Source organism: Acipenser ruthenus, unplaced genomic scaffold (assembly GCF_902713425.1).
Source record: "Acipenser ruthenus unplaced genomic scaffold, fAciRut3.2 maternal haplotype, whole genome shotgun sequence".
NCBI classification, from domain to species: Eukaryota; Metazoa; Chordata; class Actinopteri; order Acipenseriformes; family Acipenseridae; genus Acipenser; species Acipenser ruthenus.
Window position 1 is genome coordinate 25,045 of NW_026708508.1, and position 20,945 is coordinate 45,989.

The 20,945-nt window shown below is 38.4% G+C and overlaps 1 protein-coding gene across 1 annotated transcript in view; it reads right to left on the reverse strand.

Moving 5' to 3' along the window:
* Positions 1-18,124, reverse strand: part of LOC131733786 (legumain-like) — a gene marked incomplete at its 5' end in the record, with an annotated part of 35,558 nt that extends 17,434 nt beyond the window's left edge. The window contains 3 exon segments of the mRNA XM_059021233.1: positions 16,348-16,415; positions 17,662-17,832; positions 17,993-18,124. Of these exon segments, the coding sequence (XP_058877216.1) occupies positions 16,348-16,415; positions 17,662-17,832; positions 17,993-18,118 (365 nt within the window).
* Positions 18,125-20,945: the final 2,821 nt, after the last annotated feature.

The window sequence follows — 20,945 nt, forward strand, 5'->3', positions numbered from 1 at the left end:
CACTGTTAACTCTACCAGGTGAACAAGGCGTGCCGATCCAGACCACAAGACAATATCTGGTCGAAGGTTAGTGGTGGAAATCTCAGGTGGAAAAATAAGCCGTTGACCAACATCTGCCAGCATTTTCCAGTCTCTAGCAGCTTCCAGTTGTCCTGGGCGAGGATTGGTTTTAACACCTTTTCTTGGTGGTTGCTCTCCTGGGCGGAGGAATGTTGTCTTTTGTGTGTAATGTTTTGATGGAACAGGTGGCAACTTATTGGTCATGTTACGCTTGTCTTCCAATGCTAAGGCCAAACATCGCAGCACCTGGTCATGGCGCCAAGTAAACCGTCCTTGGCTAAGAGCCACCTTACATCCTGTCAAAATGTGCCTTAATGTTGCAGGTGATGAACACAAAGGACATGAGGGATCCTCTCCTACCCAGAGGTTTAGGTTCTGTGGTGATGGGAGAACATCATATGTTGACCTGATGAGGAAACTGATCCTGCTCTGTTCCATTGACCATAGGTCTTGCCAGCCAATCTTGCGTTGTTCCACACTCTCCCATCTCATCCATTCTCCCTGCTTGGCCTGGGAAATGGCCTTTATACACCTCATCCTCTCCTCCTGCTTTTGCACCTTGTTGACTACCAGCTTCCTCCTTTGAGCTGGGGCTGCCTTGTGCCATGTAGGAGAAGTTGAACTGAAACCAAGACCCCCTCTTCCATGCTGAACTTGCCCCATGATATCACCAATTCGAAGGGCAGCCTTTGCATCTTCCACAGCTTTCTTTGCCGCCCACTTTCTTCCAGTTTTCAACACAGGTGCTGCCTCCCTTACGCATTTGTCGTGTGACTCTACTAATGTCATTTCCAGTCTGACCTTGGCGCACTTAAACTCCTCGGTTAGAGCAGAGACTGGTAGCTGCAGTATTCCTTTACCATAAAGTCCCACTCTGCTGAGGCAGCGTGGAACTCCCAACCATTTCCTGATGTATGAACTGATTAAAGCTTCCAGCTTCTCTACTGTTGTCAAAGAAACCTCGTACACAGTCAGTGGCCATAGCAACCTCGGCAGTAGACCAAACTGAAAGCACCAGAGTTTTAATTTACCTGGTAGAGCGCAGCTGTCTATGCTCTTCAACCCTTCCACTGCTTGTTGTCTAACTTCTCCCACACGAACTGTGTCCTTTAGATCCCCGTCGTACCATCTCCCAAGACTCTTCACTGGCTTCTCAGACACTGTTGGTATTGCCTCACCATTAATGAAGAATGTTTTATCTACTACTTTGCCTTTAATTATAGAGATGCTCCTTGATTTAGCGGGCTTGAATTGCATTCGTGCCCATTCAATGTTATTGGTTAATTTGCCTAATAATCGATTAGTGCAAGCCACCGTTGTAGTCATAGTTGTCATGTCATCCATGTATGCTCGAATTGGTGGTAGTCGCATTCCAGAAGCCAAGCGCTCTCCTCCTACTACCCATTTTGATGCCCTAATGATTACTTCCATTGCCATGGTAAAAGCCAGTGGAGAAATGGTGCATCCTGCCATTATTCCAACCTCTAGGCATTGCCATGTAGTGCTGAATTCTGAAGTTGAAAAACTGAATTGCAAATCTCCAAAATAGGCTTTCACTAAATTTGTTATTGTCATCGGTACACTGAAAAAATCAAATGCTGCCCAAAGTAGTTCATGTGGCACTGAACCATATGCATTAGCCAAATCCAGGAATGTCACATGGAGCTCCTTCCTCTCCTTTTTAGCTGATTGAATTTGTTGCCAGATCACATTGATGTGTTCTAAGCAACCTGGGAAACCTGGAATGCCTGCTTTTTGTATTGAAGTGTCAATGAAGCAGTTCTTTAATAGGTAAGCTGACAATCTCTGAGCAATAATGCTGAAGAAAATCTTGCCTTCTACGTTTAATAGGGAAATGGGACGAAACTGACTGATACTTGTAGAATCTTTTTCTTTAGGTATAAAGACTCCACCTGCTCGGCGCCATGCTCTTGGTACAACCTGTTTTTCCCATGCCACTTTCATCAATTTCCACAGAATTCGTAGAACTCCTGAAGCACTCTTGTACACTCTGTACGGAACTCCATTAGGCCCTGGAGATGATGAAGCCCTTGCTTTTTTCACAGCTTGCTCTATTTCTTTCCACTTAGGTGCACAGTCCTCCATTTGGTATTCTGGTGGATTGATAGGTGGGATGTCTGACGGAATTGACATAGGCTCCTGCCTTTTTGAATCTGTATGTGTTTCCTCCAAATATCTCTCCAGCTCAACCTTAGATGCTTTTAGTGTGCCATTCTTCTCACTGGTGAATAACTTCTTTACAAATTTGAATGGGTCTTTATAAAAGTTAGCTCTCGCACGCTCCTTCTTTTTGTAGCGTTTCCGTAGGCGCTCAGCTCTGCGCAATGTTGCAAGCTTATCTTTTATGACCCTTTGTAAGAGATTGAGCCCCTCCTTCTGACTTTGTTCTGCTCTTCTCCATTGGTTCCTCAGCTGTCTCCTTTCTCTAACTAAGCGTTCAATCTCCTGCTGCCGTCTAGACTTTCCAGGAATAGTTTGTACTTTTTCCTTCCTTTTTTCAACTCCAAACCTCTCACTTCCATATGCGTAGATGATGTCCCCAAATTTATCCAGCTTCTTTTCAACTGTTCCACTTAATCTTTCCAATGCAACGCAGAGATCTGTGTTTACTGTGTCCCATGCAGTTTTCTCACAAGCTCTTGGCCATTTAACTCCAGGCTTGTGCCCGTTGAGGTTCTTTTCTCTCTTATGCTGGTTTGTCTGACCGGGTTCACAAGGATCATTAGGTTCATCACTAACTGTGTCCATGCAAGTCCTCCTCACATCTATGACAGAGGTGCTGATATCCTGCGAACTGTGGTTTGCTTCCTGTCGCTGGATTTCATTCGACTGACTTGACTGACTTCGTAAGAAGTACTGATCAATGCGAGGCCCTTGTCCCTTCTCCCTCAAGCATTTCATTCTCCCTTGATGAATCTTCAAACCCCTGACCGTTGTCGCCTTGCTCCAGCCGCAGACACAAACCTGGAGTTCCATGTCTTTGTTAACTGCAGATCTTGAACTAGTCTTTTGTGAAGTACTCTCCATACTCATATCCGTTTCCGTTCCTAAGTCGTTAACCGTGTTGTCCAACGTTGAGTCATCTTCCGCCCCCGCTCTCGCAGACTCTAGGGGTATTTTCTCTTTAATTTCTTAGAAGCCTTGGGCGGGTGTCTCCAGCATCCTGTAAACACAGAGCTGGATACTGCCGACAAGGGTAGCTAACCCTTACCAGCCCCAATGGGGTCTCTTTCCTCCTGTCAGCTGTCTCTCCAGGCTGTCACAAGGTCTTTCCCTTGTTGCCAGCTGCACTATTCACAGCAGTCACTGGACGTATCCAGATCTTCATGATTTCCATTACACGAGAGTAGATGTTAAAACTTCATGCTGATTTGAACTTAAAAATTAAAAGAACAAAACAAACAAAAGAAAAAACAAGCCAAAATGGCCGCCCTCCTACACTTGCAAACAAAGCAAGTGTAGGAGAATAAAAGAAAAAAGTGTGTTTTAAAACAATAAATAAAAGTTTTAGTTAACAAAAAAGGTGCCCTGCTGCTTTAGAAATAAGAATAAATAAAAAGATTTGGAAAATAAAAAGTTTAAAGCACTGTTTTGTTGATTTTTAGCAGGAGCTCTCTTTACACAGGTCTGCTCTTGCTCAAGGGTACAGCAGCAGTGTCCCCCACCTGGGATTGAATCCACAACTCTCTGGTCAACAGTCCAGAGCCCTAACCACTACTCCACACTGCTGCCCTTGATTCGTTCTGAATACTTTAAACCCGCCCCAACTACTGAGTGACAGCACATTCCTACATTTCTATTGGAGACTCAGTTTGCGAGACTCAAAATGAGATTACAATCAGGATGGAGGCTTGTTAGCGGGATTTAAAACTGCGTTATAGTTAAGATTCAGAGGATTTAAAACAGAATTGTTGGGAAAATGTGCAAAAATGCACACAAAACCCCCAGAAGAATGTGCCCGTGACCATAGGGATTTCATTGTGGAAGACAGCAAAGGAAAGAAGGTACAACTTAAGTGTGCAAGTATTGTCGAGTTACTACTATACATATTTTGACAGAAAAAAAAAAAACGTTCAAGCATTTTGAAAAGTAACTGCAAACACTAAATTTCACACAGTACATAAGAACATAAGAAAGTTTACAAACGAGAGGAGGCCATTCGACCCATCTTGCTCATTTGGTTGTTAGTATATCAAAAACGAAAGCCCCGGAAAAAAACGATTTACATAAAACTCGAAAATAGCTAAAAATAAGCACCGAAAAATACAATTAATAAAACCTGAAAAAAAGAAGCCCTAGTTATCAGCTAGGTCTACTTTTGACCTCAAGGAGCATTTATGGGTTCCCTTTTTTTCATAGTAACCATTAGCCTATCTGCACTCTGTAAGTAGTTATAAGCTAGTTTTGCATTTGACCTTAAGGAGAAGTCAAAGGTCACAGGCAAGGACATTTTTGATAGAGCATATATGGGTTCATATAAGTGTTCAATAGTAACTATGGCACTGTCTGCACTCTCAAAGGAGTTATAAGCTAGTTTTGCATTTGACCTTAAGGAGAGGTCAAAGGTCACAGTCAAGGCAATTTTTGAATAGAGCATATATGGCTTAATTTGTGTATTCTATCGTAACTATGACACTGTTTAAACTCTGAAAGAGTTCTAAACAAGTTTTGCATTTGAGCTTTAGCAAGGTAATATGTGTAAATATGTTCAATTTGACCATAGCTGAAATTTGATTGGCTCACGGCGGCCATGTTTTTTTATGTAGCGAGTTGCTTTGCACAAAATCGGCATAACGGTTTCAGAGAAAAAGACGTTTGAATATTTGACAAATCCAATATGGCTGCCAAACCATGTGACCAATCGACTTGTGTTGAACAAATCTAAATATAGGCCATAAGGGCAGTATGTGCCCCAAGTTTCACCTCTCTACTGTGGAAGGGTGGTGGGCAATTCACTGACACACACAGTAGACAGAAGGTTTTATTTGAAACACTGCACTGGTGCCCAGTTTTATTATTTTCTTTTTAGCCCGCAGAGTGCGGTGTTGTCTGTGGTCTGAATACCGACAACAGTAGTCAGGTCCACAGTAATACCACTACAGGTACAGCAAAGTTTTCGCACTCACAGGTGCTCAAAAGAATAATGAAAACAGAAGGTGAAAGAAAAAGGGAAAATAAAACACAGTAATAAAACTACAAAATAAAGGTGCTGCTTACGCAATGCCCCCACTGCCGCTAAGCCGGTCAGTATGGGTCTCCGACCTACGCTCAGATATTCTCTATACACTGGGGTGGCCAGAGTTCCCAGTATAACTACACACGTCCCCTCGGGTATGTAATTATTTCTTTTACTTCTTGGTTTATTTTAAGGCAGGCTGTCTCCTTCAGTGGTGCTTGCCTGTTCTTTGTCTACACCGACGTCTTCCGCCAGCGTCACTGGGTATCCTCTCTCTGGCCACCCGAATGCACAACCAAGCGCAGTTCTTATGGGTTGAGCAATCCCCCCAAGGCCTGCCTCTCAGCCACTCAGAGAGAGGGAAAGCCAACACACCCTCTTCCCCACCTCTCTGTGTCATCGCCATTCCTGACAGGCAGATCTTACGAGGCTGCTGCCCTCTTCCTGCAGAATCACGCATGCACCAGACAGTCAGCACAGACCTCCCCCCATTACATGTACCACAAAATGGCTAAAATGGTTTAATAGATCAATTAAAAAAAAATTCAGCGAAAAAAGGCACTTTTTAGAGCATTTAAAAGGGACCAAAAACAAAGTACACAGAAAGAGTACTTGGAACTGCAAACACAAGTCAAAAAGGAAGTTAGAAAGGCCAAGAAAGAGATAGAAATCAATATTGCTAAGGGGGCTAAAACCAAATTCCAAAATGTTTTTCCAATATTATAACAGCAAGAGAACATTCAAAGAGGAGGTGAAATGTCTAAGAGACACAAATGGCAAAATCATAGATGAAGAAAAATATATATATATATTAAATGATTACTTTTTACAGGTTTTTACAAAGGAGGACACGGACAACATGCCCCACACGTCGACCTGTTCCTATCCAATTTTAAATAACTTTAGCATAACAGAGGCAGAAGTGTTAAAGGGACTAGGAGCTCTTAAAATAAACAAATCCCCTGGGCTGGATGAGATCCTCCCAATAGTACTCAAAGACATGAAAGAAGTTATTTACAAACTGCTAACCAAGATCATGCAACAGTCTCTTGACACAGGGGTTGTACCAACAAACTGGAAAATTGCAAACGTAATACCGTTGACTCAGAAATGTCTTCATCTAGACAATGTGGGGAAGCTATAAAAAAGGCCAACAAGATGCTCGGATATATTGGGAGAAGTGTTGAATTTAAATCAAGGGAAGTAATGTTAAAACTTTACAATACATTAGTAAGACATAACCTAGAATATTGTGTTCAGTTCTGGTCACCTCGTTACAAAAATGATATTGCTGGTCTAGAAAGAGTGCAAAGAAGAGCAACCAGAATTATCCTGGGTTTAAAAGGCATGTCGTATGCAGACAGGCTAAAAGAATTGAATCTATTCAGTCTTGAACAAAGAAGACTACGCGGCTATCTGATTCAAACATTCAAAATCCTAAAAGGTATAGACAGTGTCGACCCAGGTGGACTTTTTTGACCTGAAAAAAGAAACAAGGACCAGGGGTCACAAATGGAGATTAGATAAAGGAGCATCCAGAACAGAAAATAGGAGGCACTTTTTTACACAGAGAATTGTGAGGGTCTGGAACCAACTCCCCAGTAATGTTGTTGAAGCTGACACCCTGGGATCCTTCAAGAAGCTGCTTAATGAGATTCTGGGATCAATACGCTACTAACAACCAAACGAGCAAAATGGGCTGAATGGCCTCCTCTCGTTTGTAAACTTTATGTTCTTATGTTCTTATAAGAGGTTTTGGAGAAGATTTTGTTAAATTAGCCTATATTTGCAAAAAATCCAACATGGCTGCCAAACCATGTGACCTATGATTTTGTTTTCACTCTGATACAACTTCCCAAAGGCCTCTCCCACCATTCTATGAAGATTCACGCGTCTACAACATTGTACCTTAAATGAATACTGCAATATGTGCAAATATGTGCAAATTGACCGTTTCAGAGAAGACGTTTGAATATTTTTGACAAATCCTATATGGCCGCCAGACCATGTGACCAATCGACTTCTCTTGAACAACCGTAAATCTAGGCCATGAGGGTAGTCTATTGCACCAAGTTTCACAAATCTGCGATAAGCGTTTTTCGGAGATTTTTTAAAATTGTCCATAATTCTCAAAAAATCCAATATAGCCGCCACACCATGTGACCTATGACCCTTTTGCTCTGACACAACTTCCCTTAGGTGCCTACCACCCAACCAAATTTAGTGAGTTTCCATGCAACGGTGTTGATTTTAGAGCCATTTGAAAAAAGGAAGATAAAAATAAAAAATAACTAGAAGTTGCAAGCAACTTTGACGGCTGTCTAAACTCTCAAAGGAGTTCTAAACAAGTTTTGCATTTGAGCTTTAGCAAGGTAATATGTGCAAATATGTGCAATTTCACCATAGCAGAAATTTGATTGGCTCATGACGGCCATGTTTTTTATGTAGCAAGTTGCTTTGCACAAACTTGATAGACAACCTTGCCAAGTCTATGTATGCAAAGTTTCGCTTAAATTGGCATAACGGTTTCAGAGAAAAAGACGTTTGAATATTTTTTGACAAATCCAATATGGCTGCCAGACCATGTGACCATTTGACTTGTATTGAACAAATCTAAATATAGGCCAGAAGGGTAGTATGTGACCCAAGTTTCACATCTGTACCATAAGAGGTTTTGGAGAAGATTTTGTTAAATTGTCCAAATTCTCAAAAAATCCAATATGGCTGTCACACCATGTGACCTATGACCTTCGTTTTTGCTCTGACACAACTTCCCTTAGGTGCCTACCACCCTACCAACTTTCGTGCAATGGTGTTGATTTTAGAGCAATTCCCATTCTGGCTGGGAAGCCTAATAATATCTACATGGGTGAAAGTGTTCCATCTGTAGACGGAATTCCGTCAAAATGGCTTCTCCCAGGTCCATTCCTATGATTCGTGTAGAAATGCCAAAACCATCTGGGGGGGCGGGGGGGTGTATCTATTTATCGTGGAAAACTGTAATGCTTTCGCACATACTTCATTTGTGTGACCTTTTAGTATATTTTTCTCCTGTTGAACTGTAACTTGACTGAGAACACAGGCACCTAGCCCATAGAGCATAGGGGAGGCAAACTATATATTTTTGCCACTCTACTTTTTTTGCTCTGTGTAAACACACTAATATTCTATGTTTTGCTATGGTGATGCAATAAGTCCAATATTAAAAAATACATAAATAAATAAAACCCCACAATAAAACGCACCGTACACAAACACTGTATGGTTTGCTTTGGGGTTTCGAAATAAAATATGGTTTTGGGTTGGGTTGTAAATAATAATGTGTTTAATTTGTTTAATTGGATGGCTGGGCTGGGAGGTTAGACCCCCCTGCTTGCCTAATTCAAATGAATGTGCAGCAGGTGGCCTGGGGGAATTGAACAATTGACAATCAATTAACCCTGCTCACCTGCCTTTAAAAAGAGGCTGAAAAGTTGATTTGTTCTTCTTTTTGTGTGTTTGGTGCTTTGTCTGCACAGCCTGGAGGTGAAGGAGGAGAACCCTCACAACTGCGTGTGGAATCAGGGTGAGCTTCAGCACGATCCCTGCGTGGTTAACCAGGATCGTGGACTTTATGGTAGGGTTTATTTTAGGGGATTTTTAATCCTGCTGCAGTTTATTTAGTTTATGTTAGGAAGAAGGTTCCTGGTGCGGGACCTCCCTGTGTAGCGGGAGAAGCGCATGGCCTGAGCTTGGGCACCTTTTATTTCTTAGCTGTTTTTGAACTGTGTTTTGTTTTTCCTTTTTGTTATTCTTGTACTGCCAGGTATATATCCTCCAGCCCTAGGGCTACCATTGCTGGAACTGGCCACCAACACTGGAACTGCAACTTCTTAAATAAAATCTGGACGCCTGAGTGGCATTTCAAATATAAACCCTCTGTGCCTCTCTTTTCTCAGCAGATACCCGCAACATTACACCCGTTACAGACCCATAATCCGCTCTGCACTATTTACAACAGTTAACGTTAGCAGCAGTGTGACTGCAACAGAAGATGCTAGGCAGTTTGGAGACTACAGAAAATGATTCATTAAATACAGACTAGGTAATTTGTTGATTTAGTTTGGTTTAATTCTCTATTAAACAAGGACATTAGTAGGTTTGTGTTGCTGTGGGGCCAAGAACGGGTTTACGTTCAACAACAACTCTAAATAAAATGTTACTGCTATTAAGCACTGGTAATAATCTGAAGCCGTGGTATTGCAAAATAACAGAATCCCATTTTTACTTTAGAAATGTTTTTTTTCATTAAAAACTTGTCACTTTATTTATTAATGTTCAGCTTTCATATTGAAGCTTGTTGTGTACTACTCATTCAATCAAACAAAGTAGGAATTTGCTTAACCCTTAGCGGCCCGTTTATTCAGCGCGTCAGCTCCAATTTATTTTCACACACGCAGTTTATTTTAGACGCACTGTTTAAAAGTATTTTTTTTCACAGTAAAACAGGTTTTAAAAGGCATTGCATATCAACAGTACTGCATCTCCAGCCCTGCCCCACCCCTCATTTGCTGTATTTTTCACATACCTCTTGATAGTAGTGCATACCGATAAATCATCTCCTGATCACTCGTTTTATCACCAAACTCCTCAATAATGTGATCCAAGTCATTATTTTATTACTATAACATCTAAAAAAAGCTAAGCAAATGTCTGTGATATTCTTTGAGCGCTGGATGCAGAAGTAGCTATCTTGTTTGTTTATGTCCGTGTGATCCATGTTATGCCGGGGCTCTGTATTCATGAGATACGCCCCCTTTTTTTTTCGGCTTCTCTCGGCTCCTATTGGACTCCTATTGGTCGGCCATTGAATGGTTTTCTCGGCTTTTTCCGGAGAAAAAATGACTGTTGAAAAATGAGACCTGTTTTTTACATCGTTTTGATGATGTCAGACAGGGTCCGACATTGGACCAGAAAGAGAAAATTGCAATGTCGGACAAGATCCGACATAGGACCGCAAAGGGTTAAGATGTTTTTCAAGTCAAGTAAGCTTATTTGTGTATAAATAATGACAATAGTTTAATCTTACTTTAAAGGCACGCACCTGAAATCGTAAGGTAATTAAACTGTTTGTTTATACTGTTCCCGTCGTTCTGCGCACGGTCAGCCCTGGTTAGATATAAATAATGTACCTGATCTGAAGCAAGTGTAAAACTTGCTTGAATATTTAAAGTAAAAAATATAAAATATTTTAAAACTAGAAAGAAATGACTTGTTGCACTAGCAGCAGTTACGCTATCGTTTTACATTATTGTTTTGCCCTCTAACTCAATGAACCATATTTAGAAGCAAGCACAAAGGCAAAGACACAATTCCTTAGAGTAATAAGACCATTTTAATGGTATAAAGTTAAACTATAAAACAAGAAACAAGTCTTGACTGGTCCTTCATGCAACTACGTTTATACTATTAAATATATACTGTTGAAATATTGATGTATTTATTGCTGAATAAAACAAGTCTCTGCATTTGCTTCAGAATTAACAGGGTTCTCCCCAGGCCTTCTCAGCCAGGCAGGGCGCCTGGCTAAGTGGCTGTCGCTGCCTGGCTGAAAAACCAAGAGCCGCCTGTCTTGCAGATGCTACTGTGCCTTTAACAATAAAGGACTGATTACGCTGCTAGCAGACTAGATCAGTTGCACATGCTGGGTGAAAAAAAAATCTTGGAACCACATGACAGCTATGTTGCTGTGTTACATCTTGACACTACATTTAACTGATTAGAGTTGAAGGGGTGGGTTTTCAATTTGAGAGGCTGAAACGTTAAAATGACTGCTGAAAAAAATTACCGATTATTTTCAAAGCAAAAATAGTAACAATGAATGTGGAAATGACCAAACCGAAATGGATGATGTAAAAGAAAATGTAGAAAATGAAAAAAAAGAGCAACCCAGTACAGTCAACGAAGAGCAACTTTTAGAAAGCGAATTGGAAGAACCACAAGAGGGGCAGTGCGTACAAAAAAAAAAAAAAAATATCGGGATAGTGGGTATGATGTTATATGGAGAAAAAATTGGAATTGGATTTTTTACAGAAACACAACAAAGATCGCAAAGGATCAGGGGGTGAAGGGAGCAGTGTAGCCTGTGTAAGAATTAGGGTGGATTACTATTCAATTTATTATTATTATTATTCAGATTATTTGCCTTATTATATATTTAAGGTAACGTCAGTTTTTTTGTTAAAAGTGATCCTGGCTATAATGCACTGCCACCCAACTATACAGAATTCCTAGGAGAACCCTGATTAAGTCTTTTTTATATCGTAAAACAGTGCTTTTGACATGGCAAGTATTTTGAACTACTTGGGGAATAATTGCTTCAAAAGAACAGTACTTGCTTTTCTTTGTTTGTTAACACTTTCCTTTAATAAACTACACGTGGGAATTCTTGGTGTAGCTCTGTCCATAGACGCCATTTGGTGCATGTATTGTACATTTTATGCTGAAACACCTGCCCATTTTTGTAGGTTTGCAATTACTGAAACCGTAACTTCACAACAGCAAGGTTGCTTGGTTTCTTAGACCTTCTTAATTGTAAATAAAATCTAGAAGTTAGTTCTTCAGTTTGCCCCCTACTGTTTAACAGTCAGGCACCTATGATTGAGATACAAAATTATTTGACCATTGCTCCTGACATTGATTAAAACACTGAATTGTTGTACTGCTTTTAGGATGAAACACTCACTTGTAGGTACCAAAGGTCACTGGTTCAGAGCTTATCTATAAAATTGAGTATAATTTAGATTTTTGTTATTATACAGATAAATAAACTGTTAATGCAAAAGCTTTTTACAGTTGGTTATTAGTTATCAACATTGAAAATGATGTCAAACTCTTTAAATTAGGTCTTTGAAAATTGTCAAAATGGTCCTTGAAAAGTCCTTGAAATTTGTATTAGAAAAACTGTATGAACCCTGTATTTACGACATCTGATTGAGTTAAGCAGAGATTGTATATTATTTTTGCGGTGAGGTTTTATAAAATTATTATGTGAATTGGGCATACATGTAAAAGGTTTGATCAGTAACATTTAAAAAAAACTTTGGGGTAGATGTACTAAGTGTTGCACCTGTCGCAATAGTCACAAACCAGTTGCAAACGAGTCAGAAGTCTAGGGTGAAATATACTAATGATCATGCGCAATGCTGTTAGCGACTTTTTAGGGAATGCTTTGCAGCAGCAGTTTTTCTTTGCAGTTCAACCTTAGATGAATATGTAGTTATGGGCGTTCCTGCATAAATTCACAAAATGGGGTGGCGATAGTACAAATGAGGGTTCACAAATATTATAGTGAGGTGTACTAAAGCTGCTCACAATTGTGACACTTACAATTGCATCAATTGTCTAAGAAGGTTTACTGTATTATGCTTTCGCTAACTGTGATGTCAGATGGCAAACCTTAAAAATAAATCTCTAATTTACAGAACGCCACATTGAAAATAATCCAGAATAAAAATATTTTACAATGTTGTCGTAGCAGTCCTAGCTGTCTCTCAGCTAGGACTGCTACGACAACATTGAGGGACTCAGCAGCAGCATGTGAATAAAACTCTAGGATTAAAGTACAGCATAAACGCCGGGTGGGATTTTGTGCAAACAGCAGATGCCTCCAAGAAAATAGTTTGAACACTAATTTGAATAAAGTATAATAATGCGTGTTTTTATTTATTCCACACCTCATTAATGCAGTGGTTTCATCTGCCTGGTAGTTTCTATACTGTCATTTATAAATTCTGTGACGTGTATAAAATACGTTTTAATTCAAGCTGCGTAATTTGTCCCAGTGCTAAACAAAACAATTGTGTTGCGTGTTCGGTTTTGCCAAGATTGTACCGTATTGCTACTGAAGCATAAAGAAAATACAGCTGCATAAGGACCTTTCTACCACAGAATATAGTCTTAAAATCGCGTGAGATAAGTAGTTTATGAACAGTAAGTACACAACTTTATTATTATTATTTAGTAAGCTGCCAAATGTCCTGGGAAAATATAAATCAAATTCTGTTTGTATGTAGCATGTGTAAACTTTATTACTGTAGATACCCTACCCCTCTTTGCAACCTAGTTTTTATTTTGCCTTTTGAAAATCATGCTGAAAGCGCGTTTTCACCACGTTTTTTTTTCTTTACTTGTTTTTAGTGGAATCACTATAATCTTTACGAAGTAGAATATACAGTATGCATTGTGATAAATACCTCTACAAGGGGACATTTAAATTGTGACTTTTCTTTTAAGCAGATCTAGACAATGTCTGACTGCCTAATAAACATTGCTGTTTTAAAATGTAAATCTTAATATCTGCAACGTGTCTGCCTTGCTGTTCTGTTTAACTCAGATACTGTAATAAGTATGCAGTCGTGTTGCTGTTAACAGTACACTGACTAGCGAACTTCCTTCTTGTTAAAATAACTTGCTGTACATTAACATTTAATTTATTTACACGTTCAACATTCCATTATGTATGTAGGTGTCTGCAAATTTATTAAAACAACCCCCTGCCTCTGTAATTTGATTTGTTGTACACTGGATAGCACATTTTTCATTTGCAAATGGACCAGACCAGTTCATTAGTGTGGTATAATTAAATACAGACATTCTGCTGTAATATTTTGTTTTTCAAATTGATGGAAACTTTATTTTCTCAAATTTTGTAGCAGAAATTTAATTGCAGCAAATTAACATTAAGATTTGTTTTAAAAAGTTATTTTTAAATATATATATATCTTTTGACGGTTAACATACAGTCAATATTTTATACCGTGACATCCCTTCGTCCTAAGTACCTAATTTTCACTAAAGTCAGTGTGTACTTACAAGCCAAATTTCTATGACATTTCCCAGCCTGCTGGGAGCAATAGACTGCACACATGTGCCGCTAACCCCTCCAGCTCATTCTGAGCATCTCTATAGGACCATGAGCTATTGTGTGTTAATTGTCTAGGCTACTAAGAAGGCAGAAGGCAGTTTGTTCGCCAAAGGGCTGGACAGCGGTACACGAATGAGTGTCTGCAGGCAACAGTGAAGCATGGTGGAGGTTCCTTGCAAGTTTGGGGCTGCATTTCTGCAAATGGAGTTGGGGATTTGGTCAGAATTAATGGTCTCCTCAATGCTGAGAAGTACAGGCAGATACTTGTCCATCATGCAATACCATCAGGGAGGCATCTGATTGGCCCCAAATTTATTCTGCAGCATGACAACGACCCCAAACATACAGCGAAAGTCATTAAGAACTATCTTCAGCGTAAAGAAGAACAAGGGGTCCTGGAAGTGATGGAATGGCCCCCACAGAGCCCTGATCTCAACATCATCAAGTCTGTCTGGGATTACATGAAGAGAGAGAAGCAACTGAGGCTGCCTAAATCCACAGAAGAACTGTGGTTAGTTCTCCAAGATGTTTGGGCAAACCTACCTGCCGAGTTCCTTCAAAAACTGTGTGCAAGTGTACCTAGAAGAATTGATGCTGTTTTGAAGGCAAAGGGTGGTCACACCAAATATTGATTTGATTTAGATTTTTCTTCTGTTCACTCACTTTGCATTTTGTTAATTGATAAATATAAACTATTAACATGTCTATTTTTGAAAGCATTCTTACTTTACAGCATTTTTTCACACCTGCCTAAAACTTTTGCACAGTACTGTATGTGTGTGCGATTTTATTGTATTGTTTTTAAACCCGACACCTCTTTATGTCTGACAAACATGTCCGGTTTCGAGAGTGGCTACTGTATGATTATGAAAAGCTTTTTGGGGTTGAAGGTTGGGGTCCCACTATAGAATGGGATTAAACTGCCTTTTTATATAATATATTATATATAAAGAAAAAAGAAAAAAAGAAAAGGATATTTCAGGTACTTAAAAAGGTATAATAATTGATTACAAATCAATTATCAGGACGTTTCGGACTACAAGTCCTTAATCGGCTGAATACAAAAATACAGTGCTTTAAGAAGTTGATAAAAAACAAACAAGTAGTCTTTTAAACAAAATTCCAGAATGTTGATGATGATGATGATGATGACCTCAGAATAGAATGTTCATTCCAAATGGCTCCAAAGTGCCTAGTTTGAAAATAAGATCACATTGCTTTTGTTTCCTGACAGCATTAGTTCCATAACATTGAACCATCCCACAAATTGTGATGTCTTCTATAGTGTGGTCATTTCTGTTCAAATGTCTGGCGACAGGAAAGGTAGAGGTGTTAATTTGTATACTTCTCAGATGTTCCACGAAGCGATCAGCCAAGCGTCATTTTGTTTCACCAATATATAGCTTGTTACATATATATATATATATATATATATATATATATATATATATATATATATATATATATATATATATCAGTATTAAAATAGGTAAAATGAAGACTGAACAGAGTGCATTGTATATATATATATATATATATATATATATATATATATATATATATATATATATATATCAGTATTAAAATAGGTAAAATGAAGACTGAACAGAGTGCATTGTACAGAAGACGTTTAACAAAAACAACATTATTTTTGATTCTTGCACCCTTGCATGTGTAGACGTTATCCTTCGGGCACCCTCTGCTGCAGCAAACCACAACTCAACTCTTGCTATTTATTTGAACAATGTCGCACGACGTACAATGCTAGAGAGCTCGCTGGAAAGACGCAACAAATATATTGCGTCTCTTTTCATTAATTTTCTCTTGGTACATACGACAAAACATATACTTTGCGCTGCGACTGGCCCACCTTAGTACATCTACCCCCAAGTTTGTTAACGAGCCTCATGTGAGATTTATCAGGTTGATCTATCTGGTAAAATAACAAGTTGTAAGTTAAGTAATTTCTGAATTTCTTTTTCTACAAAGTCAATTTCAAATTTGCTTCTGAAAATGGTCCGAAATGGCTGAGAATACATCTGAGAGCATGTACAACCCCAGAGCTTTGGGGGGAGATTGGGTTTGCCCCAGGAGTTTCAGTCAAAATGATCATTGGCCACTTTCACCCATGTATCTATACCACACAGCATAGGGAAGGTTAATAGATAATGGATCAATATATTACCGCTCCACTGGGACTTTTTCCTCACACAGGTTCGCAAACAGATGCAGCTGATGAACAGCATATTCATACTGAAAAAGACAATTAGAAATATTAAGGAAATATAGAAATGATCTAATAAAGGAAAATGTACACTTGCTGCATTTCCATATATTGACCTTCTTAAACATTGAACAACACTGCTATGTAGGAACTGCAGAATTGCTTCCAGCCTAGAAAACAACTGCTATAGTTATATTGGTACTATAAACGTTACTTGATTGTGCTATAGCTGTGATATATTTTGTAATTCAGTCCAGTCCATCAGTAACTTTTCTAGCCTTACAACTCAAAAAGAAATATAAAAACATTCACAGACAAATAGTCAAGTCTGTGCCTGCATGGATGTAGTTTACATGCAAAAAAACTGTCCAAAAATATAGGGATGGTTTAGTGACAGCACAGCGGTAGCACTGCAATGTTGGTGCTGCTGTGTGAATTTCTATGCTGCATAGTTGTTTAACAGATTACTTTGACTAACTTAAGAGTTAGTGGTTGATGGTTTTTTTGTTTTTTTGTGTGCCTTCACTTGCATTTCAAACCTGAATCAAAATGACAAATGATTGAGCCAGTAACTGAACTAAGTAAAGTAAGGGAGCTTCTAGGCATCCAATCAGAGGAATAAATAAATGTACAACTGTAAACACACTGTTCGAAAGTCAGTGTTCTGTGTCACTGATATGGCCAGAGGATAAACAAAATTGGCTGTGAAAAGGTTATTTTCTACTAGACATCACCGTTTCTGGAACTTTGAAAATGTAAGAATACAGCTGTGTAGCCAACAGTAAGGCATTAAGTATACTGTATGTAGTGAAGGGTTCCATTAGATTTTGCCCAAGTTTCCATACCAATGAAAATAGTGTATGAAGCAAGCTGAAAGGGGTTAGGAGTAGGGGTGGCAGGTGCAGATTTGCACATTGATACCTGATTGGGACCTGTGAGAGATTTAGCATAAGCACCAGATTACATGCAACTATTTTTTTTTTTACATTAATGCATAATATAGACAACGTGTGGGGTTGGGGATGAGAGAGAGAGAGAAATAATAACCAACGAATATGGTGCTGCACAATCATTTGTCATTTACTAATTATAAATGATGAAATGCCTTTCAGCAAGTGAAACATCCCCTTCAAGTATTTTCTAATACAGAAATAACATCTTAGAACAGTTATTAGGCAGATATGTTCCTTTTTTGTGGGGGTTCAATAAAATATAATTTTTCTAGAATAAAATACAGGGTAAACAGTACATGTAACAGTAAAATCTATAAAATACCTTGGAGTCATGCCAGTTAAAACATTTCACTTTGTAATACTCTATGACTTCCCGATACATCTTATGGTTGGTTACTTCAGCACAGCCTGTTTGGACTCTCAAGGTTTGTTCTTCAGAGTTGGTGGACTTCTTAATAATCTCCATCACAGATCTCTGAATTACCTCTCTAATCTGTGACATGAGAAAATGTGATTATTAGTGTACACATTCACATTTAATGTACCATTTTTTCCAAACTTGGAAAGTAAAATTTCACAGTATAGTAAAAAAAAATGATATATACAATCTGTCGAGTATGAATGTGATGTGATTTAAATGTCCCTTGATTTACCCGCATCAGCTCATTCAGGTCATCTTTTAGTTTTTCGGCTTCCACTAGAGTTTTTGCAGATTTTATCTTCTTTTGGAGAATCATTATTGGCACATCTGAGCTCACCACAACTTCTTGGTCCCCCATATCAGCCTGAAACATACAAGGGGAATATGCTTAAGATTAAATATGACTGGGCTTTTTGGCAAGAAGAGTAATACTGTACCCCACTGACCCCACTTAAATTCCATATTCATACTATGATGGAAACAATTCCATATCTTTGGGAGTTGATCTGCAAAAGATAATTCTCACAAACCCTTGGAACAGCCATACACAAGAGCCATCTGTTGGAAAGCATTGTTTTTTTTATTAGATTATACTTCAATGGAAATATTTCCCCTTCACTCTAGTAGTAATAATAATAATAATAATAATAATAATAATAATAATAATAATAAACTATTTGTTGAGCGCCTTTCATACCAAGAGGTTCAAAGCACTTCACACAGATTTACAAAAAGCAGTAATTACAAAACATTGTAAAAAGAATAAGAAAATAAGACAACGTAATATAAAAAGATAAATATAAAAATATAAATGTATATACATATATACTGTACATACACATTTATTTATATATATATATATATATATATATATATATATATATATATATATATATATATATATAATACACACACACACACACACACATATACAGTATGCTAAATTATAAAAATAGGTATTAAGCCACTGTGGGTTAACTTCTAACATGATTAGGCAGAGAATTCCACAGTTGTGGAGCCCGAACACAGAAAGCAACCTCTCCTTTCCTTCTAAGCCTAGCCCTTGGAAGGGAGAGAAGGCCACTATCAGTTGACCTCCGCACACACCACACTGAGGCTGTTAGGGGGACAACAATTCGGACAAGTAATCAGGTGCTAAATCATTCAGTGCTTTAAAGGTGAGCAAAAGAATTTAAAAAATCAATTCTATATATTGCTGGGAGCCAGTGCAAAGAAGCCAGAACTGGAGTTATATGAGCTCTCTTTTTTGTATTGGTGAGGACCCTTGCAGCTGCATTTTGCACAAGCTGTAGTCGTGATACGGCTTGGCATCTAAGTCCAGCAAACAGAGCATTACAATAGTCCAATCTCGAAGAAATAAAGGCATGGACTACTTTCTCTGCATCGCAAATAGACAGAAAAGATCTAATTTTGGCAATATTTCAGAGATGGTAGAAACATACTTTTTGATGTGTGACTCAATTTAAAGTAGAGTCAAAAATAACACCCAAATTTCTCACTTCAGATTTCAAATTAGGAGTTAGGTAACCCACGTTTATTTTTGACAGGTCAAGTTGTTGCTGGGCACCCACTATCAAAACTTCTGTCTTATCAGAGTTAAGTTGCAGAGAATTTTAGGATAGTCAAGTGATGTTGTCAGCTGATGTTGTAGTGATATCACCTGGCTTCACTGAGATGTATAACTGCGTGTCATCTGCATAACAGTGAAAATTTACACCATACTCACGAATAGTCTGGCCTAGAGGTAGCATGTATAAAGAGAATAAAATTGGACCAAGGATAGAACCCTGAGAGACACCACAGTTGATATTTGCTAAAGAAGACATCGACTCCCCCAGAAACAAAAAACTGTCTATTAGAGAGGTCGGATCTAAACTAGTTTAGTACATTACCCGCCAGACCCATGGAATGATCCACCGTATCAAAAGCAGCACTAAGGTCCAAAAGAACCAGAATGGAAATAGAATTTGAATCTGCGCTCATCAGTAAATCATGTGTTACTCTAACCAGGGCAGTCTCTGTACTGTGATTAGAATGAAACCCCAGATTGAAACTTTAAGAATATTGTTTGAACTCAAGTAAACATTAAGTTGTTTAAGTACTATTTTTTCAAGGCACTTTGCAAAAAACGGGATGTTTGAAATGGGTCTAAAGTTACTCAGAAGTGAACTATCTAAGTTTGTTTTTTTAAGAAGGGGCTTAACCAAGGCAATTTTAAAAGAGAACAAAACTATTCCAATTTCCAGTGAACCATTTATAATCATAAGAATATCATTGCACAGGAAACTAAAGATATCCTTCAGAAATCCTAGTTGGAATTGGATCTGAAGTACTAGTTGCTGATTTCATCTGCATTACAGTCATGTTTAATTCCTCCGCAGTAATCAAAGCAAAAGATTCCAGAACTGTTTCCCCCACTCTGTCTGGGATACTTAAGTCAGGGCCATAAACTGGAATTTGATCCCTAATGGATTTTATTTTATTTTGAAAGTAATAAAGAAATTCTTCACACTTAGTTGAAGACGCTTCATTGTTACTAACAGGTGGTAAAGAAGGGTTTACCAGTTTATCTATTGTTTAAAAAGAGCTCCCTGGAATTATTTTTATTTTCCTCAATAAGATTAGAGAAATAAGCACATCTTGCTGATCTTACAGCATTATTATACCTCAATAAATAATCTTTCATAATATCATAATATGTAATTTTGTCTATAGAGCTATAACATTACCATGATCCAAGTAACGGCTTCCTTGTTTTATCAGTACAAATACTTGACGAAATACAATTTTGAGGTGCATTCATTAATCTGTGTTTTCTTTTCACAATAGATATCACTACCTTGCGTACTTCTCCTATTTACCTAGTGAAACGTGTGCTTTAACACAAAATATGATATCAGTGGCGTGCAGTCAGGGCACGCAAGTCATGCACTGCATGGCCAATCCGAAAACTAAGAATGTTGTGATAATACTGGAATATAAAATGTGTGTCTGTCTTTTATATAATCTTTTTTTTTAATGGGTGTTCATTGCGCGGGACCGCTCCATTCTTTATGCTATGTTCGAGTCATGCTGCGTTAGCTCTGCATGACTAGTCTGGCACTTAAAACAGTGGAGCTCAATCCATGCTGTATTCAAGTAGCGTAACAGTCTGTAACTGTGCA